Source organism: Electrona antarctica, assembly GCF_951216825.1.
Source record: "Electrona antarctica genome assembly, chromosome: 22".
Taxonomy (NCBI): domain Eukaryota; kingdom Metazoa; phylum Chordata; class Actinopteri; order Myctophiformes; family Myctophidae; genus Electrona; species Electrona antarctica.
In genome coordinates this window covers 7,409,722-7,435,125 of record NC_136805.1, presented here as the reverse complement: position 1 = coordinate 7,435,125, position 25,404 = coordinate 7,409,722, and the positions used below count along the sequence as shown (strand labels likewise).

The following is a 25,404-nucleotide window of genomic DNA, read 5'->3' as shown; positions in this document are numbered from 1 at the left end:
GTGTGTGTGCGTGTGTGTGTGTCTGTGTTTGTTAGGGGGCAGGGAACATACTAAGACTGCTTCATAAGCCAAGCTGTCACTTAAATGCAATGTCACAAGAGAAGGGAAGAGGGTGCACCCTGGCCTAAACTGTAAAAACCTGCACTGTTAATTTTTACACGTTTAAATTACACCGTATAATGTTGGTAGAAAATGATGCACTTCACTTGGCGAGAGACGGAGATGGAGTAAAAGAGAGGGGTGCGATAAGTCCACCTTAATTGACTTGAAGCCAAACCTTAGGTCAGCAGATGGTCAATCACATAGAACCTCCCATCTCAGCTCCCTGTCCATCAGCCACTCATCCCCCCGGGCCCCCACCTCCTCCAGTAGTCCACTAGTCTGACTCTGAACAACTCTTCTAAGGCCTCAAGGTGGGGTCTGGACCCCCATCTCAGCTCCCTGTCCATCAGCCACTCATCCCCCCGGGCCCCCACCTCCTCCAGTAGTCCACTAGTCTGAACAACTCTATTAGGCCTCAAGGTGGGGTCTGGACCCCCAAGGGTCCACTTGTTCTAGGGCAGGGGTGCCCAAAAGGTCGATCGCGATCTACCAGTAGATCACAAGGGCTGTGCAGGTAGACCACATGACATGGCCCTACAACATATTATCTAATTTAGATGTCATCTGACACTTTAATTAAGGTGTCTTGATTGATTGACAAAAATGGCCGTTAAACCACAGTGGAATACTTTATTTTCTATAGTGTTGTGCACAAACAACAAATCAGTAGCATTAAAGTTATTAAAAAAAGAAGAAATAAAATTATAATTCCATTCCCAGTGCGTTTGTCATATTATGTAACGCCAGTGCCGCTATTCAGGTACCTTTTTAAGCTATTTTCAGCAATGGGATATTTTTGGGGTGGGTAGATCTTGTTGAGCTGGTCATTTTGAAGGTAGCTCTCAAGTCAAAGAAAGTGTGGGCACCCCTGTTCTAGGGCCTCTAGGCAAACCCCACTGTGACTGGCCAGTATAGTCACTGTGATTGACAGTTCTCGTTTATGCCTAAACCTCAGTATAACTATATATGCCTAGACCTAAATCTAACCCTAAACCTAACCTCAGTAAAACTATGCCTGCCCGGGAGCCAATCAGACACATGGTAAGGCGGGGTCTATCCTAGAACGTTGGTGGGATTCATAAGCACGCGTCCTTGAGACGGTTCCATCCGATATTTACTTGCGAAGTAAGGTCCGCACACTGAGCAATGCTCCAAAGCTTAAAAGAATATGTATTAAGGTTCCTTACACCATAGTGGACATGACCACTATGGTGTAAGCCAAGGAACCTTAATAAATCTTTTTTAAGCTTTGGAGCATTACTCAGTGTGTGGACCTTACTTTTTGTTCTGCCTCGGCCCGGCACCTGGCTTTAAGTGAGTGGATGTGCGTGCTTTATTGTACTTTCGATATGTACCCCCGAGCAATAACAATTGGTCCCGACTCAACAATCTACTGTCCCACGCATGCCGTGTCCCCTCCGGCCAAGCCCCACACCCTGCTATACTAGGGCCAGCTGACCGGCCGCCCCCCCGCCGTCAATACTTTGTGTTGTTCCATTAACCGTGTCTGGTTGCTCTCTGACCCCTCCTAACCCCTTCACCCCCCCCAGCACCACCCATTCTGTGTTAAGGTTCAGACAGTAAACAGGCACCCAGCACTGTCTGGAGGCTTATAGCCCAACACCACCAAAACAGCTTAGAAACACCTGACTCCTTTCAGAGGGTAACACTCGGCACTAAGTTCAGGGCTGATTATGTTTGTTGTCAATAACCCACGCACACACACACACACACACACACAGATTCATCATGTGTGTGTCTGTGTAGTTTTGATAAAAAGGATGGGCGGGAGATCAAGTTATAAATTGCAATATGACTATAATATAAAAACAATTGTTATAAAAACAAACAACAACAACTACAACAGCAGCACCAAAAACCTGCCACTGGACAAATCAATCTGACAACCAACTCATGGACCTTTATTGATGTGTGGCCACACAAGCTATTCTGTAACTGGGTGACAGCGTGGGTCATGGTGACAGAGCATGACAGCTAGCCAGCTGGAGCTTCTGCTGTGCCGGCGATTCTGACAAGGGGGTGACAAAGTGACAAACGTCTACACGCCATCGACCATGTCCAGAAGGACCTTTGTTGTTTAATGATGTTGAAAAGGCGTGTTTATGTTTGTATGAGTGACAGAAGGGGTGTGGGGGGGCGTAGTCCTGAAGCCTCTAATAATGTGCATGGGTCCATGACAAAATCGTTTGTAAGGCCTAGGTCTAGATACATCCTGAAACACATCCAAATTCCAGAGAAAGAAACAATAACACTTCTTCAGTATACCCAGCAGTTATCGTCAGTATACGGACTGGAAGAAGGAGTTTATCCTGACAGCCAGAGATTTGTTCCCAGCGCCTGCCACCAAGGTCGCATAGCTACTGTATGATGATGAAAGCCCAGCCAGAGCAGATAACGCCACAAAGAGAGGCTTCAACTTCAGAGCCTTGCAGCTTGGACTTAAACTCTCGCCGCGTCTGGATAAAGCAGAACCCTATCATTAGCGGCAATACCGCAGCGGGTGAGCGAGCTTGTCGACTGGCGGAAATCTCTGCGAGATAAGAAACTCTGCGAGGAAAGAAAGCTCCTAAACCCCAGTAACCCACACAGTGCATGTCTCATGTATAGACCATATAGGGTCTGTGTTTAAAAGATTAGCTGATGTTGCACAGCAATTTGAGCCCACTTTGTTTCAAATTGCTCCCAACCTCACTGCTGCAGGAGTGATAGGTAGTGGTCGGTGGCTGAACCTGAATCCGTTTTTCATAAAGAAACTTGGTATGGGCCAGAGGAATGGAAACATAATTCGTCCACCACCCCCCTCCCCTTACTTATTCCACTGTATTCCACTGTAATTAACAAACATTGCACAATTCTGCTACACTACACAGGAATTTAATCATGCACACATTTAGAAAGAAAAACTTTAAACACGTGCACGCACGCACACACACACACACACACACACACACACACACACACACACACACACACACACACACACACACACGCACGCACACGTAGCAGTAAACAAGCTGCACTAAACAAGGGCATCTGTCTATAAGCCCACAAATAAGCACATCAAACTGATCATAATCACTCCATTAAGTCATACTCACTTGTCTTGTTGCACTTGACTTTGGAGAGCATCTTGTGTGCCAGGAGAAGATCTCCATTTTTCACTGCCACCAGCAGATCTTGTTCTTTTCCCATTACTACAGCCGTGGCCACACACACACACACACACACACACACACACACACACACACACACACACACACACACACACGCACACACGCTACTTATAGTGGTCAGCCACAAAACCAATGTTTCTATCCTTTCACTTCTCCTTCACACAATGGGTCCGTCTGTGTGTCTGTGTATACCGAGAAAGTGTTCTCCATAGACGTGCCCTGCGTGGTACTCAAGTTTCTAGAAAAACAACCCAGATCCTTCCTTGACAGAGCCGAGTTAATGGAGGGTGCAGACAAACGTCTACATGTGTCTGTCATTCAGTTGACATCCTACCACGGGCAAATTGGGAGCCATCACGTCACGATCCCATGGGAGGACATTATACCGCTGGGTTCAGCAGCTGGGGAGGAGGAATGTGAGGTAAACAGTTCCAGGCGGCAGTCTTCCCTTGTTGTTGGAGCTTATTGGTCCCATTTCCTGGCATGGGGTCCTCCGTGCGTTGAAGTCCTGGTCGGCTAGATGCTGAAAAAGTCTTGCGCTCGCGAAGGCCCCGGTTGAGGTTTAGTTGAGTTCACTCATAGCCTCAGTTGGAAGTGGATGGTGCAGCTGCCCGACCCGACATCAGAGAGAGAATGAAAAGGCAAGAGAGACAGAGAGAGAGGAAGATAGGGATAGAGAGATGTCACATTGTCTGAATACTTCTATCACCACACAAAACACTCATTTCCCATGGCTGTGACAGACATTGGCACGTAGGCTATAATTCTATGTCTGTATAATTTGGGGCTTTTCAAATATAAGACCTCTATAACACTCTTTTCCACAATCATAAACCCCCTGTTAATTCCCCCCATGTCACAAGATGACTGCTAAGTCTTGAAATTGAGGTATACATTCATAATAACAGAAAAGCAACACAGACTTTCTTGCATGTAAGGGATTACGGGTGTCCCTTTAAAACCCAACCTTTGTTTGCCTTGCCTTAATGGAGGAAGCCTAGCCAGTAAGGAATGTGAACTGTATCTGTGGATTTTTCCATGCTGGAATAAGGTGTTAGCCTGTGAACGCCGTTCCCTTAACTTTAAGGAAGCATCGTTTCAGGCAAGAGGGCTTTCTGGCATTCAGCCAGTTCCATCCAGTCTTCTTTGGGGAAACAACACAGTACAGCGTGGGTTTCTTATTTGTCCTTATTTGTCAGGCAAACTGAGTCAGTGCTGACCACAGCTTCGCAAACCAAGCTGCCTGAAGCATCTATCACTTTGGATGAGTTCAGAAATGGCACTTATGGGAGACAAAATAACCAAGGAACATGTCACAAGGGGGCTGTCTAAGACAGTTAGTCAGACAGAGTCAGAGATCATGTGAAATCTTCCAGCAAGACACAGTCCTTCGATTAAAACAGGAGGTGTTTCTGTCTCCCATATGAAAGTGCAAGTGATTGAAACTCTGAGCCAATGTAAAGAGATGGCACATGTTCTACATACATTCTCTAAAAGTCAGCAGTTAATCACTCATAGGCACTATTTATACTTTTGGCTATTCGAAAACTGATTACAATTTTAGACAATTTTGAAAAAATAAATAAAAATGTAGAAACAATTTGCTTATAGGGGCATGTCCAAAACTCCCATTAAAGTAAGAAATAATTGTAGCAAAGAATATCGCTTTTTGGACTTAACAGTCAAATTAATTGTATTTTTTAGGCCAGCCAGGGACAAAAACAAACAAGTTTGCAATAGATAGACAAATTCATATGGGGTTTTTTTTCTCCCCCCAGTCTTATTTGCTTGTTACTTTGCAAGTTTGCATGTAAAAACAAACACCTGCCTTGTTGGGTGGCCAAGCTATTCCCACTTAACACCTTATTATGAAGCAGTTTAGCCTTGGAGCAGCCGAGCAGATGCCAATGCCAACTATTTGCACTGACACATGATCTAAAACTAGACAGGCACCTTGCCATGCAGGGAGTAAACAACTGCATAGCCATAGCCATAACTACACTGTATGCCCGATTGTAAACACCAAATTTGGTGTCAGATATTGCCCCAGAATAATGACTTATTAAACCTGAATCTCTAGTGCAGTGGCAATACTGGGAAGGGGTCCAGTTTATGCCGTCTTAAAGTGTAAAAAAAGAAAATCCTACAATCAGTGCCACATTTCCCTCTCTTTCGTAAATAGGCTACATGTTAATAGATCGAAGTGAATTGTAGCCTCCAGTGTAATGTAAACACAGTGGGTATTCTATCTCAAAAGTTGGAATGGAAATCACTTTCAGTGCCGCACCGTCTGGCACTAGCTGGTCTGACTAGAGTAGGCTATAGGCCACCTAATAAACCAAAACCACGGCTATAGTAGGCTAGGTTGATGAGGTTCAGATACACTAAGCATGCAGTTATATGCCCGGCACCGAATCAAAGTAATTGGTTTGCTTTGCGTGCTTTAGCTAATTCATCCTAAAACCATTCTGTCCTGTCTGTCTTTATAGTTTACTGTCATGATCATGTGTCATAATAAGGTAGTACCACAGTTTAGGATAAGTAGCCAATTTTTCTTCAAAGAAGAAGACTATATTATAAATGAGTCTCACCTGTTGCGGACAATGTTAGCAAGGCGTTGACAGATGCATGTGCTGCTGCAATACAAGTTGAGCAGCACTCACACGTTAATACCAAGAGACGGGAGTCCGAAGAAGATCCTGCAGCAGTGCTCGTTAAAGTCAGATAGCTTGGGAAAGTCACAGCTCACAATTTGCATACGTATATAATATATAAAGATTTTTTAGATTTTAGATGTATTGTTAATGTGGCTGATAATACGAAAACATCCTCTCGTCTCGATTCTTGTGCTGTAAAAGACACACTCCGGTGACTCCACTGCGCGCACCGCGGAGTTTGACAGCTCAAGTGCGCAAAAAGGCTCCTCCTTCACCAACCAAACACCATGCAGTCATCAAAACACTGGCTCAACTAAATGGTTAATTAAGAAATGCAAGGTTCAATTAACAGAAAACATATGTCACACTCATCAAATTACGTGCAGATGATAAATAATTCACGGAGAAATTAACCAATGAAAACAGTGTGGAGATAAATTTCAAATGGCTGCTGTTGTTGTGGTTACTGTGTGGAACATAAATCAATACCGGTAGTTCTTTGGTGACATCTACTGGACTGGTATGGAATTGCAAAGGATATTTTGTATTCGTCTAATAAAAATATGTATTTGCATATAATACCCGGGAATGGGATTGACACGATTTATAACCTTTTTTCATAATAATTGTCATTTCCCCTACTAGGCCTACATCTTCACTGGGACACATTTCAATGCCTGGTCAATTGACCTTTTTTGGCCCCTGGTCGTGGAATGATCTACAGTCCAGACTAAAATTGGCTTTGAAAGTTCCCTTGAGAAGTTTCAAAAGGATCATCTTTGATGTACAGTCCAACACCTGCACATGTTTGGATATGTACTAGCCTATGTTCATGCCTATATATTTATTTATTTATTGGTTCAGATCGTGTAGATTGTGTATAGGGTGTATTTTGCCCTGCTACTAAATAGTAGGACTGGGGATTTTTTGTATTTATTCATAGGTGCTTTAAGGTGTATTCTGGATGTTGTATTTGCTGGTCCTAAATGTAACATTGAAGATGTGGTATTGAAGTGTAATTTTATTTCTGCCTCTTGGCCAGTTCCCACTTGTAAAAGAGACGCAGTCTCAATGTGTTTTTACTGGTTAAATAAAGGTTAAATAAAATAAAAATTTCCCTGCTTGTTAAGGCAATAATATTATAGCCTACTCTCTATCTGTCTGAGAAATATATATCATATAACACCTTGCCAACCACATTTTGCAATCTATGTGATTAAAATATGATATATGACATTATGACAATAGAGTTTAAAGGTCTGAAGACTAAGGTGCAAAACCATAAAAAAACTGCTCGTCCTAAGATGGAAACCTCCCCATAAACTTGAGGTCTCACAATGGATCCTCTCATTAATGGACATGATCTCTCTATAGAGAGCTCGATCTCGATGGGGCACAAGAAAACACACTTGACATCTTATCCACAGCATTAGAAAAACTTAAATCATGCCAACATCTCTGATGACTGTTATTTTCTTTTCTTTTAATTTTATTTTTCCAATGGTAAAGTACCTGTCTTGCTTTATTTATTATTACTATTATTATTATTTTTGATGTATTGTCATTTTTTATCTGTTTCGCTGTTCAACCTGTGGGGTGGGGTGGGGTGGGGGAAACCCCCCCCTTTTTTAACAAAAAAATAAAATAAAAACTTGATCAAAACCATAAATAATACATAGCCTACACAGGTCAGTGATATAAATGAATGCGCTTGGCGTTTACAAAATCAGACACTTGTGCTAAACCGGTTTTTATTGATGGTGAAAAACAAAATGTCTTACATTCATTCAGTAGGTTCACACACACACATTTAGTGGGATTTTTTCACATGAACTTTCACCAACTCTGGCCTACTGAAAGCCCTTTGGCAGATGGAACATTTGTAGGGCTTTTCTCCGGTATGGGTCATCTGGTGTCTTTTTACAATCCCAGCACTTTTAAAATATTTGTCACATGTATTGCATTTATATGGTTTCTCCCCGGTGTGCATTCTCATGTGGGCTGTGAGGTAATAAGATTGAACAAACCCCTTTCCACATACCTGGCATTTAAATGGTCTCTCCCCAGTATGATAACGCACATGTATTTTCAACTCTGATGTTGACCGGAAACTCTTTCCGCATTCTTTGCACGAATAAGGCCTTTCCTGCGTATGTGTCAAATCATGCCGCGTCAATGAGCTGGAACTTTTGAACAGCTTACCACAGTGTGAGCATGGATATCGCACTCCGGAATGCGTTTTGGCCACATGGAGGTCTAAGCTTCTTTTGAGTGCATAGGCTTTACCGCAATGTTCACAACAGAAACATTTCTCCTGTGTGCTGCTGTGACGACACAGCCTGTGAATCCTCAAGGCCGCATTGGACTTGCAGCGCTTTCCACAATCCCAGCAAAGGTACGGGGCCTCCTTCGTGTGAGTCCTGTCGTGTAGTTTCAGTGCTGATGCATAACTGAATGCTTTTGGACACTTTGGGCATTGGTATGGGAGGTCACCCGTGTGAACCCTCTCGTGTCTCATCAGGCCCCGGAGGTCTGTGTAACTACGCTCGCAAAATGAGCAGGGGAACGGACCGCTGAAGTCATGCACGTCAACATAGTGTTGGTTAAGGTCTTTGAAGTCACCGAAAGTCTCATCACACTTGGTGCACGAGCGTGGCTTGTGCCTCAGATTGTGCGTTTGAAAGCGTGTCATGTCTGGGAATGATCTATTACATTCTGCACAGTAAAGTGGATTATCCCTCATTTTGCAATTCCTAAGCAGCCTCCTGAACTCTTTCAGAGCCTCGGCCTGTCTATGATCCTTCGTCTTTGCATTACATGCAGTTATGTGCCTCCTCAAATCATTGACCTTGAACTGTACCTCACAATAAGGACAGGGATAGCGATGCAATCTCATGTGACATTTCATGCTCCCAGTTACTGCTGCTCCACAAAGGCTACACGCTGTCCAGTCATTCATTTCGTTTAGCTCGGTGGTTCCTGATATGTTAGGCTCTTGACGTGTACAGCTAATGCTCTCCTGTGATGAGGACTCAACAAGCTCGTTGCCAGTTGGAGCTTTGCTTGCTCTGAACAATGTCGTGTTGGTCATCTGTTGGCCTTCATTTTCAAAGTTCACAGAGGACCCCTTGCACTCTTCTGAATGTTGAGGGCGCTCCTCTGGGTGGGTCTCCATATGTTTGAGAGATGGATAAGCAAAGGTTTTGCTACATTCATGAGTTCCCTTGCTAGTTTTTCCATGAGGAGTCCTGGCAGTGACCTCAGGTTCCTCTCCTTCAGCTGGATTTTCCTTGTGTGCATCATTTTTGTTCTCAAGCAGTGATATTAGTGTATTCAGTTCTTTTGTATCCGTCAACTGGCCAGTGTGGCCGAGCGGCTGCGTGTCCTTCTGCTCCATGGTTGGAGGAACTCCCTCTTCAGAAATACACTCCCCCTGACTCATCCGACATGCTTTTCCATGAGTCCTCAACCTTTGTGCACTTTTGAAAATACTGTCACAATTGCTGCACTGATAGGGTCCAATGACAGGATCAATAACTTCACCCTGGCTGAGGTTTGGGATTTCCCCCCCGGCTGTCTTGGGTACCTTCTCAGCCTGCAGCACTGTGATTCCGCAAACATTGAACTCATGTCTTTTCAAGTCATACTGGTGCTGAAATAGTTTATTACACTGTGGGCACTGGAATGGTCTCTCCCCTGTGTGGGTCCTCTGGTGCCGCCGCATATCCGAGGCTCGGCTGTACGTCTTTCCACATGTAGGGCAAGTCTTGCTTATTGATGAGTCTTGGGGACTACTTTTGGACTGCTCATTCTCAGATGTTACCATTAATATTGCTTTCATATTCCGACCTCTACTTTGCCTGACTGGCCGTGGGGACGCTGCAATTATTGGCTCGAGCCTTAGCACTTGCACAGTTGGTGTATAAAGTATGGGAGATAGGATCACATTGGATGTCACAATGTTTTTCATTTGCCCACCGTTATTGACATTACTTCCCTTGTGTGTGCACTTTTCCACCTGAACGGAACTTGATCCACAGCTATTGGAATAATCGTTTAAAGCCACTATGTCCGCTTCTCTAGTTTCCATCACTGTGGGCACACTTTCAGCAGTCTTGTTCTCCGTGAGCCCTATCCCCTCGGCGGTTATTTCAACATTATAACCAACTTGAACCTCAACAGCACAAGAGTCTGATTCCACATTATCACTGTTCAAAGACCCACAATGTCGAATGGTGCACGCCTCGTCACTAATAAGAGAAGACTGATTCTCAAACTTCTGGGGTGCTGTATGTCTTCTTTCTTCCAATCCTGCAACTACCGACTCTTTTTCCAGTGCTGCAGATTCAACTGTAAATTCTTTCCTGAATGAATCCATGTAATCATATACGTTTGCTTTTAATGTTGTCTCTTCATGTGCTGTTCCCCCCATCGGGGGGAGACTGAGAGCTGCACAGATACTCTCACCAACAGTCAGATTGTCTAAAATAAATAAATCAAAAGACAGAGTTAGTCATTTATTATATAGTCGTGAGAACACACACACACACACACACACACACACACACACACACACACACACACACACACACACACACACACACACACACACACACACACACACACACACACACACACACTTGAATTATTTTATTTGGATCTGCACAAGAGGCGCAATACAATAGACCCAAACACTGATCAAAATTAGGTTACATTATATGGTCCAACCAGATATAACTGCTGCACATGCTTAACACACAGAGGGAAAAGAAAAAAGAATATATATATATATATAGCACATTGATTGATGACATACTATTACTTGACACTACTAGACAGGATGTTTGTTTTGTTTTTCACACCCACACACACACCCACACCCACACCCACACCCACACACACACACTTAATAAGCATAGCTGATCAAAGATCAGAAACAATTAGCTTAGCCATTTCAAATGTTAATATATTTACCATTGTCATGGAGTTGACAGAGGTCTTTTTGATAAACTAGAAGAGATTTAAGCTCCTGAGCTTGTGACAAAGACTCCATGCATTCCTCCAGAACAGAATCGTTTAGCATACACATAACCTGGAAAGAGTGCAAAGACATTAACCCTGGCATCCCTATTTTGGGCATGACATTTTGGTGAAAATCTTCAAGACGGTAATTTTCTTTTTTTCTTTTACTTAAAACAATTGTGAAAATAGCAGATCTACAAGCTAACAACACATTGTACCTCGACACTTTGTTAACTTGATAATCGTTGTTAAGACGAAGTACAAGGTCTTAAGTGGTTAATTTCAGTACTATACATCTGTTTAGTGAAAACCCTCTTGATTGTATTATGAACTGCTCTTGTACTACCTGTTGACAATTTGGGACAATAAGCAACTTCTCAAGCTGGGACAGGAATTTCTCCACAAGAATCTGAATAGCTTCATTATACTTGGGTCCAAATTTCACTGGAAACACATCCTGAAAATGAGCATTTGATCATTGTCAACTCGAGTGGTCTTCATTAGAAAATGTAAGAAAACATACATGTTTAAGACACAAAGACAGACACACTAACCTGGAAGAACTGCTGCCTCTCGTCCTGGTCTTTCATTAACATTTGAATAAGCCCCAAAATGTCTGATCCGTACAATCCATGCTCTGTATCATTTGTCTGAAACATATTGCACATATTTCACTGTCACAAGTCTGTTATGCCCTGTACCCATTTCATGTTAGTACTAATCAGTAACAGGAAAACACACCTCTGCATTCCATAATGAAGTGAGTGTCTGCAATCTGTCCAAATGTGGCTGAATTATTTGTGGGTCTATCGTTGGCTCTTGGTAGCACAACTCAAGGATCAGCTGAAACCAAAGAAAGTGTGATAAACTTAAAGGAAAATAAACAATTTAAAGTACTGACACACTTGCCTGCTATGCTGTGCCGCCCGCAAGTGATTTAATTGTACTTAGATTGCAATAGTGCTGGTAAATATGGGGATATGATCAATGTTTATTTATGGACGATATGGTTTGTACACATATGTGACATGATATTGTCACATTTTCTCTAAACTTCCTCAATTACACAATTCAACTGTGTGGTTGGAAGTTGTATTAATTTATTTACACAAATCACGATGACTTCTAATTGGCACAGGGCAGGTTACACAAATAGCAACAGAGACAGAGAGATTATTTTGAATTGTTTATAATTTATAATATAACTGCCCAGCTACTAGACAGACAGTAATACTTTGTTTTGAAAAAAGTACCTGTGTGCGAAGGCCAAGACTTAGCAAGGTCCTCTGTCTATAGTTAAGTAGTTCAGGGACAATCCCAGTCATGAGTGTAACAAAGTCATCCAGCAGCCCATATTTGGTGATAACTTTGTGCTGGACAGTGTGCCACATTGCTGCTGACACCAGCCGGAGTGGTGGCACCAGGAGCCGCAGACATTCAAGAGAGAGGGGGGTGTCTGGGAAAACACAAGCATTGATGCTTTAATAACATTCAAGGATCATTATTATTTTATAATTCAGAAGGATGTGAATAACAATTTATATCTGATGTCTAATGGGCAGCGGTGGCCGAACGGTTTGCGGAGCGGTCTTGATACCCGAAGGTCGCCAGTTCGAATCCCCGGACCGGCACGTTAAAATTACCACCGCTGAAGTGCCCTTGAGCAAGGCATTGAACCCCTACCATGAAATGTTCTATGAGCAGGGTGTGGCTGTAAACAAGCATCTCGAGCTTAGTCCACTTCCCTGGGTAAACAAAGAACTTTGCTTTGCTTTATGATTGATTGAAGTATGTATTAACAGTTTGCAGAATTACAGTACATTTCAAGCACAACTCAAGTCAATACAAAAACTGTGAGTGGACGACACCATCAAAGCATTACACTTGTTTGCAATAGGGCCCACCGTTTTCAATTCATCAAAACATTTAGAGACATACAAATATACACTTCTATATAGCCAAAAACAGGAAAATAATCTATATTCTACACATAATCTACAAGACTATATCTACATTATAGTAGATTAAAGACACATTTACGTGTGTGTGTGAGTGAGATATGAAGGAAGGAGATTGATATGATGGAGGCGGTAGCGATGGACACGTTCGGCATCACTAGCGCACAATGCCTGCTGTTTCTATTAGACAATGTAGGCGTCGGATCACATTACTGTCGGTTCGCGAGTGTAGGATAGCGTTACCTCAGTTATAAACGCTCCCAATCTTTAAACAACATAGTATCCGCCATCGCTTTCAGCAGAATGTAGCCTACTGCAGTTTTTCAGAGGTTATGAAACGACGCCATGGCGCTTCGTCACTTGACAGTCAGACAGTCAGTGAGTAACACAACTGTACACAATGACGCACACGTTTGTTACCTTTATGCCCAGTGATATGTTGCATATTTCAACTTCAAATGAGTAATAAGAATAATACGATGCTATTGCAGCTCTCAAGCCAAACATCGCTCGCTGTACTGCTGACGGTGACTTTCGGACATATTTTGAGGTAGCACAGGAAGGAAGAACTGTCAAACGAAAACCCATAGCTCGGAGGGATTGTCCCATTGTGATTGGCTTAGTTGGTTGTTAGGCAACCGCTGAAGCGAAGAGACAACGTCCATTTGATTCCACGAATCCACAATCCTTGCTTGGACCTACTGGGCAATGTAAATGTATATTTATATTTTAATTGCTGATTTGGCTTTGTAATTGTCTGGAATGGATGTTGTTGTATGGATTGGAACCTCACGTTGTCTCTGACGTTGCCAACAAGCAACTAGCCAATCACAGCACACTCGTCCATCCGGGCTATATGATGTTAAAGTTGTAAATATGCTTAGTAGGCAATGGGCAATTGGGCTCTACTAGCATACAGTGGTTTACACAGACCACCTGGGCAGCAGCAAAAAAAAACCATTAACTCAGTTTACTCAGCAAATTAATATGCAGAGTAAATAGCATGATGACTCCTAAAGCCCACCACACCCTCAGGTTTGTTTATTTGTCGCATTTGAAGCCGATGAAGGCATGCATTTCTTCGCGTGTTCTTTTACAATTGGATACCATTACCCGAATCATCTAAGCTTACATCTCCCCTCTCCTGGTATATATCTCCACTCTGGTCACTGCTGTGGTCAGTCTGTCATTCAATCAGTCTCACGGCCAACCACGGTCTCCACACACACCAGCTGTCTAGCTGTTCTGCTGCTGAGTTGTTGTCCATTATTATTATTATTATGTGTCATCTACAGCTGAAGACGTTGCTTTTTGTAGCGTGGGTGGCGTTCTACGTCTTCTTTATCTTCTCCATGAGAAGAATGTGGACGGGCAAGTATGTTCGCAGTCCCCTGGCTAGGTCACTCTTCCTGAACATGGTGACCGAAAGCGAAGATGCAGCACTGGAAACACAAGAGGTAACCTTAGTATTCTTCAATAAATAACAAGCAGTCAAACTCTCGAGTGTACACATGTAACCAAATGGACCCACAAGTGGTCATTAATTTGGTTAAATTTAACATTTGTACACTCGGGATTTTAACTGTGTAATGAAAGATTTGACAATGCATTTATGGTGGAAACTATTATATGTCTCTGAGTATGCTCTCATATCTAAATGTCATCATTCTTAAGTATTCCTCTTCCTTCAAGTTTTTACTTTAAACTTTACCTAGATTAATAATTTAATATTTTTGTGTTGGCAAAATATACAATCCAACATCAATTCTAAGTGTAACAACACTTAAAACTGTTGCCCTCGAGTGCTGCGATGTAACATTACCCTTTACTGTATATTGTCTAGCATGGCTTAGCACAATTACAAATAAATGTAGCATGCAAGAAACACTAGATGTGAAGTATAAACATGTAATGCTATATTTTCCTCTCCTCTCTTCCTAGTGGTACCGATGTACTCCTGATCTGCTGGGGGAATCGGTACAGCCACTGTTCGTTCAGAGTCACCTGGATTCTGATACCACGGTATTTCTCCGGCGGAGTGTAGAGAAGTCCTCCTGGTTGTTTACTCAGCTCTATCACTCTTTTGTATCGACCGTCCTAGGCTCTGTGGTCTCACGCACGTCCATCAATGGGTATAGTAACTTAAACTTACACACGTTACTTTGTACTTTCCCGTTCCAAATTATGCCCCCCCCCCCACAATATAACCCAAGGTGACACGGTCTTCTATTTATGTCAGGTTTCTAGGCCGTGGCTCTATGTTCGTATTCTCTGGGGATCAGTTCCAGCAACTTCTTAGAATCTCACCAGACTGGAAGTCAGAGAGACTTCTGGACCTGGGGGCTGGGGACGGAGGTGTCACAGATGTGATGGGAGCCCATTTTAGAGAGGTCTATGCTACTGAGGTGTCGCCACCCATGAAATGGCATCTACAGAGAAGGAATTTCAAGTGAGTACTCTGTTTGGTTCTCAGAGAATAACTGAACTTTTGGACAATGATGAATAGCAGAATTGTAGGCAAACCCTAACCACTAGAGCAGGGGTGCCCACACTTTTTGACTTGAGAGCTACTTTCAAAAATCAATTATTATACCATTGCTGAAAATAGTTTAAATATGTACCTGAGGGGGCTTCGGAATAGTAGAGTTTGTGTTACATTCTGTACAGTATAAGACAAATGCACATGGATTGAGAAATAGAGGGGGAGGAATGTTTTTTTTTCTTTTTTATCGTTTTTTTTCTTCAATATATAAATGAAATACTCTTTAGGGGCATGTCATGTGATCTACCTGCACAGCCTTTGTGATCTACTGGTAGATCACGATCTACCCTTTGGGCACCCCTGCATTAGAGTATTTGGGGCCACAATGAAAAGGACTCACTGTTGTGATTTATATGTCAACACCAGGCCACATTGTACTTACTGTACATTCTAGTTTATTAGACACACACAGATAAATATATACAGTATATTGACTATGAACAGCGGATATATGATGGCACTAGCAGATATGGAAACAAGGATAAGAACAGAATGAACGGGAACAAAGCATACGTCTCATTACTCTCATATCCTTGCGAACATACAGTCAGTCTCTCTGATACAGTAGTGGCTGGTCATCATATCTTACGTAGATGAGTGTTTCGCCACTGAGTCAAGCAGATAAGGTCATAAACCTAAATTAAATTCAATTCAATTTTATTAAAGTGTCAAATCACAACAAGTTGTCTCAAGACACTTTACAACCAACAAAGATCCACCCAGAGCAAGCAATATTGCGACAATGGTAACGAAAAACTCCCCATTTAGGAAGAAACGTCAGGCAGAACCCGACTCTAGGGTGGGCGGCCATCTGCCTCGACCGTGTCGGGGGAGAGGGGGGGGGGGGTAGAGGGGGAATAGGAAGAAAGAACAGAAGAGAGATAGACAGGGTGGGCTCCATGGAGGGGCCTGGTCCACATCTGGTCCAGGTCGTGCACTGTGAGGCCGGGTCCACGGTCACACTTCTGGTGGGCTCCATGAAGTGGCCTGGTCCACGGTCACACTCGGCAGTCAATCATGACACTCACTAGTCTCTCCTCTCACCATTTCAGACTGCTGGCTATTGATGAGTGGCAGCACATGGGCTTCCAGTATGATCTGATCAGCTGTCTGAATCTGTTGGACCGCTGTGAGGATCCATTGGCCCTCCTTAGGAGCATGCGAAGTTCCCTTGTTCCTGGCACAGGACGAGTCATCCTGGCTGCTGTACTGCCCTTCCAGCCTTACGTGGAAATAGGTCAGTCAACACTCATTCATCTTGACCATAATTGTCATTATAATTTATTCTCTAAATTTTTTTAGATTATTGTGTATAATATGGATGGTTTAGAATGTGGACTACAGTATATTCACATCTGCAAAGTAAATTCCTAAGTGTTCATTTAACTCTTGAAAGTGAGCAAATGGAACCAAATGGACCCCTATTGGTTAAATGACCTTTCTTTTGTATGTTTTTACAGTGTAGAGACACAAAATATGTCATGAAAATAATAAAATATGTAATGAATCGAGACCAAAATATGCCATTTGTGTGTTTTATAGCAGGTGGTAAATGGGAGCGTCCGAAAGAGCGCCTGCCAGTGACGGGGAAGACATGGGAGGAGCAGGTGACCAGTCTGACCAATGAGGTGTTCCGAGGGGCTGGGTTTGAAGTGGAGGCTGTGACCCGGTTGCCATACCTCTGTGAAGGGGACATGTATAAAGATTACTATGTTCTTGATGATGCAGTATTTGTTCTCAAAGCTTTAGATGACTGACATGGCTGGTTTGTTTACGACAAGAGCACATCTGTGAGCTGAGCACAGGCCCGGGTTACACAAATGTTTGTGTTTGGTCGCTGCTCCTGAAAGGCTCTGTGCAATTTTAAGTAATTCCACTCTCCATTGAACATTGTACATTGATGTAAAATGTACTGGTGAATCAGGTCTGAACTTAGCTCAGGTAGCGCCTACATTTACCAGCCACCATTATATGACAGTGATACCTCTTGTTTTCTAAGCAAAAGAAGACTTTGAATGACGGTTGGCCATGAAATGGCACAAATGCAAAACCGTAAGGATCATATCTTCGACATATCACTGTGGAGTGATTAATTGTCTGTTCTGTATTCTCTGTAGTGTTTTTTGACAAGTGTTACCATTTTGGTGGTTTAGTTCATTCCTTCAGCTTTGATACTGTACTAAAGAAGCTCATTTGTACAAGTTTGCATCATTTGTCTATGCCACTTTAATTCATGTCAATTATGTGACCTCTTAATACTTTATCAATGATAAATTAGTTATTTTAAGTGATCATTCATCTTGGGTGTTATTGTACAAAGGTTTTATTTAAAAAAAAGTGCCACATTTAATGTCATGTTTTTATTGAAAGGTAGGCCTACAATAAAAAAAAAAATGAAATAAAACGTTTGCGCGGTTGTTTCATGTTTATTTTAAAGATGACGTGTAACCAGTTGAAAGGATCTAAGGATGCTTAACTATTTGAATCCCCATCATCAGCTGGAGGAGTAAGGAATTGCCTGGAGTTATAGTTTTGATCATGACGGCCCCGCCTGTGACGGGCGGCTCTCATTCGCCAGACGGGGAGCGTTTCCCGGCTTGCATTGGGTGCCGCTATCGTTGTTGGCCACGTCCCCGGGCCACGTCGCGCAGCATTTCGCCATTTTCCCCATCATCTATACATAGAACTGGTGTCTGTTGACAGTCACCGTAGCACTATTATCACATACTGGTACATCGGCGGCAGGGAGCCGAACATCTGGCGGCTTTTTGACGGAGTGAAATCGGTTTGCATTTGCACTAGGTTTTGCGTTTGCATCCTGCAAGCAGCAACATGAACGTCTTCAGGCTAACCGGTGATCTGTCCCATCTAGCAGCCATCATCATCCTGCTGCTCAAGATATGGAAGACCAGATCCTGTGCTGGTAAGGTTGCACGAGATATTAAATGGGTATCTTGTTGCTGCACCCCACAGATACGGTTGTATATCATGAAACGGTATGGCTTGCCCAGGCAACTTAGCTTAGCCCTGATCCAGTGCTTATAGCTAGTCTCACTGGACCAGGGGCTATGATGCGGTACTTACATGAGCACTGCTAACCAGTAGCTCTGCAGCTAGCTTCTCGGCTAGCAAGGCAAGCTAATAATGCTTGCCGGCAAGAGCCGATCTTCAAGTTGACAACGCGTCGCGGTGCCCACGCGTTGTGAGCTTGTAGATCGATCGGCTCTTGTCGGCGTGCGACACCGCCTTACGAGAGTCGTAATGTTGACTGTGACCCCAGCCGGTTGCCCATCCCGTTCGTCCCGGCGTGACCTTTGACGTGGCGCCCCCCCGGCCATCGTCCCCGGCCCATGTTCAACTATCTATTGAGGGGCTGTTGTTGCAGATGCAAAGCAAGTCTCTGGTTTCCCCTTTCGCCCTTCATTTATCATCCATGTGCCCTGTTTCATAAGGATGAAAGTTTTTGTGCACCATAGTGTTAAAAGATGCAGGTGCAGTCATGTACAGTAGGGTTTAAGGTAGCTCTGGTCCATAGCCTTGCTGCCGTTGAAGGCATTAGAGCTATGGACCAGAGCTAGGTTTAAGGGTACATTTTCTGTGAACTTGTGCAATGTGCGCCTCCTTTTTATTTCTGGGTGTGTGAGGATTGCTTGTTTTCACTTCTCAGTGGTTGCAGATACAGTAATAAATAGACTGCCATTCTAAAGGGCAGCTGTGCTATGTGTCTTATCTGCTTGAAATTGTATTAAACATTTGGAAGACAAAGTAACCTACTAACCACTAGCTGCTGCAAATCTTACCATAGATCGCACAGGGCTATACTAATAATGATGTTGCGTTGGACTCACTCAGTCTTTCCCCTGATAATGGTATTTGGGGACGTGTGGGAACTGAATCAGGTGCTGTAGAATTAATACATGATGATGCAATCTGCCATTAGGAAATAATCATTTATCTAAAGCAGCGATACCCAACCTGTGGGCCGGGGCTGTGGGGATATTACAAGTTGGGCCCTCAAAGAATACAAGAACACTCGCCCCCAAACACGTTTGTCCCGGGTCAAATTCGGCGACTAAAGAACGCTTGCACCAGGTATTCCTAAACATAACCTCAGAAAAACTATGCCAAAACCTAACCTTATTCCTAAACTTAACCTCTGTAAAATGATGCCTGACCCTAAACATATTCCTAGCCTTAACCTCAGTAAAACCTGAGTTTTAAAACAAGGTTTAAAACTAGGTTTTACAGAGCACCTATCTGACCACTTAACACATTAAGTGGGCAAAAGGACACAAGTAAACAGCCTTTCTATCTGTCTTGACAGGTATTTCCGGGAAGAGTCAGATCCTGTTTGCTCTGGTGTTTACTACTCGCTACCTGGACCTGCTCACTTCCTTCATTTCCCTCTACAACACCAGCATGAAGGTGAGGAACACGTGCAGTCTGCCTCCTCAGTCCCTTCTCATCATCATATCCAGAAGTACCTGATTTAAAGCCCATGGCTCTTGTTTGCGTTTGTACTGCGCACACAATTTTAAGACAATGGAGGTGTGCCAGCTAAACACACCTTTGTTTGTCAAGGTGTAACGGGAGTAGTTAAAGGTACACTTCCCAGTTCACACATTTCAACCTTATCTTCCTATACCTGTTATTGGTCCTTTGAACTTTTGAACTTTATTGAGAGGATGGTCCCTTGAGATGTGGCATCTCGTTTTAGAGGGGGTCCTATACATACAAAATACAATGTTACAGCAGTGCAAGTACACAGTACTAAAGACACAACATGACATACAGTACAAATACACAGGACATACACATACAGGTACAGTTAGCTTGCTCCCCCTTCTCCCACACCACCCCTGACCCCCAACTACCTCCTCACTAATGCTCATTATAAGATGGCACCATTTCTGTGTCAGAGGTGGGTTGTGGATGTTCAGAAACCAGTTCCTACCAATGAAATCGGATCTTGATATTTAGTTTGTCAGACCAGTAGTACACAGCATGAGCAGTTTTATGATACAACTTCTGTGTTACACAGATCATCTACATTGGATGTGCATACGCCACCGTTTACCTGATTTATGCGAAGTTCAAGGCAACGTATGATGGCAACCATGACACATTCAGAATTGAGTTCCTCGTTGTCCCAGTTGGAGGCCTGGCTTTCCTTGTTAACCATGACTTTTCTCCCCTCGAGGTAAGAAATCTAGTAGTGATTCAGGTGTCTTATCTCATAATATATTGCGTATGATCCTCATGTTTGTATTAGTGTCCAACTCTGTTTCCATTTGCAGCTGCTTAAGCACTTAAGCTATTTTTGATAATACTTTTCAAAGATGTAACGACGGAGTCTGAAACGGACTTGTCTCTTCCACCAAACAACATTCCCTCTGTTTTCGTCGTCCCCTCAGATCCTGTGGACCTTCTCCATCTACCTTGAGTCGGTGGCCATCTTACCTCAGCTCTTCATGATCAGCAAGACCGGTGAGGCTGAGACCATCACCACCCACTACCTGTTCTTCCTTGGACTCTACAGAGCCCTTTACCTCATCAACTGGATATGGCGCTTCTACTTTGAGGGATTCTTCGACATGATTGCTATTGTTGCTGGGGTAGTGCAGACTATTCTCTACTGCGACTTCTTCTATTTGTATGTAACAAAAGGTGAGTCATTTCCTTTCCATTACAAGCACAAAGTAATGTTGTCTCTTGCCAATGGCAATCGCATTGTTCTGAGGTGAGGAGATCATAGTGTAAAAAATCACACCCGTGTGAACTGAGTGGTGTAAGGTTTTATATAGCATGATCAGCTGTGGTCTGACGCAATGTCTGACGTTAAAGATCTTTGGCTAGGTAGACTCGTCTTCTGATGTGATGATTTGTGACCATGAAGTTGATTCAGCTGGAGTTTTTGTCCGATGTGAGGTATTATATAAGGTAAGGTATTATATAGCCTGATCAGCTCTGATCTGACGTAATGAAATCACACCTGGATGTGATTTCACAACTGGCTTTTTTTGTGCAGAGAAAATGACCACGGTTGCTACGGTCATCCAGTTCACCCGGGTGTGATTTAATTACGTCAGAAATTATTTTGAACATAGCAACCATGGTCATTTTTTTCTGCACACAAAAGCCAGTTGTAGGAGTGGTTTACACCACTCAAAAATACCCTATGATTTCTATGTATTTTGTGTAAATGCACTGTTACACTGTTATGCATCGAGTGTACGGAATGTACATATTTTGTAAGACATACACAAAAGACATAGGGTGCAGTGATGCAAATAGCCTGCATCTTGCATCCTTAATAGACTCACTAAATTGAGAAAGGACGCAATCATGTCACCCTCCGGGGGTCCTGGGATGCAATACTGTACTCAGTTCTATACGCTAACGTCGTTGTAGTTAGTAGGACTAACTAAAATGTGTAGGACTGATAAAATGTCCCTGAGACCTATCTAAAAGACCACCCCTGGGTCCCGGGACCCATTACATTGAAAACCTATTTTCACAACTGAGGATTTATCTCCTAACATTCAGAACAATGGGATTTTCAGGAAAATCGGAGACGTCTTCCTGTATTTTTAAAGTATAAAGTATTTAATTCTAGGGCTACAATATCAAGGGCCTATCATGTTTTTGATTAGAACTGGGTACTTCCAAGAAGTTTTCATTTGTTCTTGAGCATTGTCTTCGAGTATCTTGAAAGGAGGTTTGATAAAAAAAATGTGTTTGCTCTGAGAGAGCATGGGAACTGCTTCAGTTCACTGTCAGAGTGCCTTGATGTTTCTTCATACTTTCTTTCACCTAAGACTAGTGGTTTATACCCACTTATTATATAGGCATTACGGATGATTATTTATCAAAACTGTAAATATTGTGAAAGGACCAATGGTCTTCCCCAATATTCCCCGACAATATTGATACTGAGGTAGCCTTATGTCATCATAGCTGCTGTATGAACTTTGACCTCATAGCATACCAAAGTGCAACTCCCAGCATACATTAATGTTATCTCCAGATTATACCTACGGTATATTATTAGCCTGAAGCCTCACCAGGCACTTAACCCCTCCTCCTTAACCTCCTCCTCTTTCATTATGTCTGTAAATCCTCAGGGCCTGTGTGCGTATTATTTGGTTGCTATTGTTATGATAGTGTTACCTTGGAAAGAGGTGTTAAACATGAGCGTCTTCATTTTCAGTACTGAAAGGAAAGAAGCTGAGCCTGCCAGCCTAAGTGCCAAAGAGAAGCGATTTGGCAGACTCGAAGAGGGGGGACCGGGGTTAGCACAGGACACTGTTGCCTCCCCGCGCCCCTACTCCACCACCCCCCCCTGCCAGTGTAAGATGCCTGAGACAGATAGCGAAAGGGAGCTGCTAGCAGTAGGTCCTAGACCTTCTTCTGATCAAACGTGTTGGAATCAGGACACAACTCCAGAGGCTACCCCATGGCTTTTGGATTTCTGTTTGATGCATCTTGCCTTAACTTTTTTTATTACTCTGTATAAAGGAAGAAAAAGTAAGAGGTTTTCTACGTTGAAAAGTGTGATTTGACACTCATTAGTGATTAAGAGCTGAAAATATAAAACAATTGCCTATGATTTGGCATTGTATGATATTGGAGCGGACTTCTTGTGGTGGGATATTACTGATTCAACTGTTTGTAATGGTATTTGCAATCTCAATAAATGCACATTGTTTTCCTGAATCAAATAGATTGGCAGGCAGGCAAACGTATCATGTTTTGTCCCAGCCCATTCCCTGTATTCTGAACCTGTGTACATTCCTGTGTAAAAGAGGCTATCTCCAGGATCTAGGATACTCTTGTCGGATAAATACATTTGACAAATCATGCCATTACTTCACTCTTTTTCTGTATATGGAAAATAATCCTGAAGTTAAATGTTTTTGTGCTGTTGCCTCCAAAGAAATGCATTCATTCATTAGTATGAATTGGTTTCAATTAAGTAGTTGCACACCGGTGTCACTCACCACAAATAGCTCTTTTACAACCTTGATGCATTATTAACATAAATGTACAACTGTTTTGTTCAGTGCATGACATGACACGCATCTTAAGTATATGTCGGGCATTAGGGTTGAAAAACACTTAATTTGAGAGGTGGTAAAAGTGAAAAAGGATTGAAAAGGTGGTCCATTCATCTTCAGTGCTGTAAAAAATAATGCTTTAATTTGAATACCCTGTGACTTTCATACTTCACACAGTGTAATTATCTTATTGCCATGGGTTGAAAGTGTACCATTGAGCAGTTATACTTTTCAAAAAGCAACTCGAAATGTTTGGACTATTCACTTACAGAATTGAAAGGAGGTATTAGTTTTGTTTTTTTTCCTACAGAGTTGCAGATGTGATTTCTTTTGAATAAACAATGTCTGTATGAATTGTCTAAATGATGTGCATAGTTTTTAAGCTCAAAATATACCCATGTTGGAACGAGAGTTGAGAAGGACCCTACAGACTTTGTTGTATTGGATTCAAGAATTGTTATCCAGACATATCTGCCTTTATTTGTTTTCATGCAGACCATTCCAGAATTTCCCCCCTTTCTTTTTTTTTAAAGCCAAGCTTTTGCATGATATTGCCACCACAAATAAAGATTTTATGGAAATACTTGTCTCTTAATTCTGTTGTTACAATAAAGTTATGAAATCCATCCAGCTTACAATAATGTGCAAAGTTAATAACATTTTACCGACACTGACAACTGTTCATTAAACACTTTTATTCACAATGTCACATTACTCTTTGTGACAAGTTGAACAACTCATTATCTGCCCAATTCTCTAACTTTTGCGTTTTGTGACATGCAGACGACATGGTCCATTGAACTGATGGCGGGTGTCATGGTAGTGTCTGAGGAAACATCATATTGAAAGTCTTGCTTCACATTGTGCATGTGACAAGCTTGTACATGATGTTTGATGTGCATAGCTAACGTCCGAGTGTGGACAAACTTTCCTGCACTGTGCACAGTAGAGTTGACCTTCGCCCAAATTCTTTGGCACATTCCATGCATTTGTGGCTTTGCGTTGGTTGCATGCCAGGCTTTGTGCTTTGCACCATGCAGGTTTGTGTTATGTGACACTTCAAGGCCTGTCTATCCTTAAATGCTGCACCACAGGGACAAGTGTAGTGTAACCCTGTAGTGTAGATGACTTGCAACTGTTCTTAACCCATTTTGACCTGAGATCAGATTCTAAAAATGTCTCCTACATCCTGACAGTTTTCTGAAAAAGTTATGTTTCTGTCAGTCGTTCTTCGATTTAAAAAAATAGCAGACCTACAAGCTCGTAGCGCGCCACTCGGTGGCACGCTATGAGCTTGTAGATCTGCTATTTTTTGACTCCATAGGCTGAACGGTCCAGGCACCTAGGCCGGTAATCCAGCCTGACGGCGTGCTGCGGATTCGAATCCTGAGCCTGTCGGCCTTTGCCGCATGTCTTCCCCCCCATCTCTCTTCCCCTTTCCTATCAAATAAAGGCTAAAAGCCATACAAATATCTTAAAAAAGAAAAGAAAAACTGACTATTCTCTTTGGATCAAATAGTAAACCCAGCAAGGCCGACGGCTTCTCTGTTAAAGTGGGTGACAATATATTATCACACAGATTAAATTACCTACCTAGGTTCCATCCTGGAGGTAAATCTTTCCTGTGATAAAATGGCCACCAATGTAATCAAAAAGGTCAACCAAAGAACAAGATTCCTTTACAGGATCTCCTCACTGGTCAACAAAAACACCTTGAAGACCCTAGTGACAGGAGCCCTCAGGTTTCTTCGACTATGCATGCACCTCATGATACCACAGCACCTCAAAGGCCCTTAAAACAAGGCTCCAGACTTCCCAAAACAAATTGGTCAGGCTACTACTTGGCCTTACTCCCAGAACCCACCTCACCCC

At 42.7% G+C, this 25,404-nt stretch overlaps 4 protein-coding genes across 6 annotated transcripts in view; 2 read left to right on the top strand and 2 right to left on the bottom strand.

Annotated features, from left to right (window-relative positions):
- LOC306914819 (caskin-2-like) overlaps positions 1 to 3,315 on the bottom strand; it is a gene marked incomplete at its 5' end in the record, with an annotated part of 75,025 nt that extends 71,710 nt beyond the window's left edge. Inside the window, one exon of the mRNA XM_079492019.1 lies at positions 3,222 to 3,315. Coding sequence (XP_079348145.1) covers positions 3,222 to 3,315 — 94 coding nt within the window. The remainder of the gene's footprint in view (positions 1 to 3,221) is intronic.
- Positions 3,316 to 7,648: 4,333 nt separating this feature from the next.
- Positions 7,649 to 13,481, bottom strand: LOC306915389 (uncharacterized protein). The gene is made up of 7 exons (XM_079492720.1): positions 13,354 to 13,481; positions 12,229 to 12,431; positions 11,717 to 11,818; positions 11,530 to 11,625; positions 11,322 to 11,432; positions 10,928 to 11,045; positions 7,649 to 10,435 (listed from the first exon to the last, which is right to left on the bottom strand). Exons 1-7 carry the CDS (start codon positions 13,376 to 13,378, stop codon positions 7,764 to 7,766), a joined length of 3,327 nt encoding a protein of 1,108 aa, XP_079348846.1. The 5' UTR covers positions 13,379 to 13,481; the 3' UTR covers positions 7,649 to 7,763.
- Positions 13,482 to 13,784: 303 nt separating this feature from the next.
- Positions 13,785 to 17,785, top strand: mettl9 (methyltransferase 9, His-X-His N1-histidine). 3 transcript variants are annotated; one of them, XM_079492979.1, is made up of 6 exons: positions 13,800 to 13,968; positions 14,229 to 14,390; positions 14,875 to 15,065; positions 15,173 to 15,382; positions 16,528 to 16,712; positions 17,018 to 17,785. In XM_079492979.1, the coding sequence occupies exons 2-6, from the start codon at positions 14,286 to 14,288 to the stop codon at positions 17,230 to 17,232; spliced, it is 906 nt and encodes a 301-aa protein (XP_079349105.1). In that variant the 5' UTR covers positions 13,800 to 13,968; positions 14,229 to 14,285; the 3' UTR covers positions 17,233 to 17,785. The 3 variants fall into 3 exon arrangements, with proteins under 3 accessions (XP_079349104.1, XP_079349103.1, XP_079349105.1); XM_079492978.1 differs by having other exon boundaries at positions 13,785 to 14,390; positions 17,021 to 17,785; XM_079492977.1 differs by having other exon boundaries at positions 13,796 to 14,390.
- Positions 17,786 to 18,006: 221 nt separating this feature from the next.
- Positions 18,007 to 24,113, top strand: kdelr2b (KDEL endoplasmic reticulum protein retention receptor 2b). Its single transcript, XM_079492980.1, has 5 exons — positions 18,007 to 18,398; positions 19,800 to 19,900; positions 20,517 to 20,675; positions 20,890 to 21,142; positions 22,686 to 24,113. The coding sequence occupies exons 1-5, from the start codon at positions 18,308 to 18,310 to the stop codon at positions 22,718 to 22,720; spliced, it is 639 nt and encodes a 212-aa protein (XP_079349106.1). The 5' UTR covers positions 18,007 to 18,307; the 3' UTR covers positions 22,721 to 24,113.
- Positions 24,114 to 25,404: the final 1,291 nt, after the last annotated feature.

Coding starts and splice junctions, on each gene's coding strand:
- LOC306915389 (XM_079492720.1), bottom strand. CDS start 13,378: ATGCAACATATCACTGGGCATAAAG. Junction 11,433..11,529: donor AGAGGCAGCAGTTCTTCCAG/GTTAGTGTGTCT, acceptor GCTCATTTTCAG/GATGTGTTTCCAGTGAAATT. Junction 10,436..10,927: donor CTGTCAACTCCATGACAATG/GTAAATATATTA, acceptor TATTTATTTTAG/ACAATCTGACTGTTGGTGAG.
- mettl9 (XM_079492977.1), top strand. CDS start 14,214: ATGTGTCATCTACAGCTGAAGACGTTGCTTTTTGTAGCGTGGGTGGCG. Junction 15,383..16,527: donor CTACAGAGAAGGAATTTCAA/GTGAGTACTCTG, acceptor TCACCATTTCAG/ACTGCTGGCTATTGATGAGT. Junction 16,713..17,017: donor CCAGCCTTACGTGGAAATAG/GTCAGTCAACAC, acceptor TGTGTTTTATAG/CAGGTGGTAAATGGGAGCGT.
- kdelr2b (XM_079492980.1), top strand. CDS start 18,308: ATGAACGTCTTCAGGCTAACCGGTGATCTGTCCCATCTAGCAGCCATC. Junction 19,901..20,516: donor TCTACAACACCAGCATGAAG/GTGAGGAACACG, acceptor TGTGTTACACAG/ATCATCTACATTGGATGTGC. Junction 20,676..20,889: donor ATGACTTTTCTCCCCTCGAG/GTAAGAAATCTA, acceptor TCGTCCCCTCAG/ATCCTGTGGACCTTCTCCAT.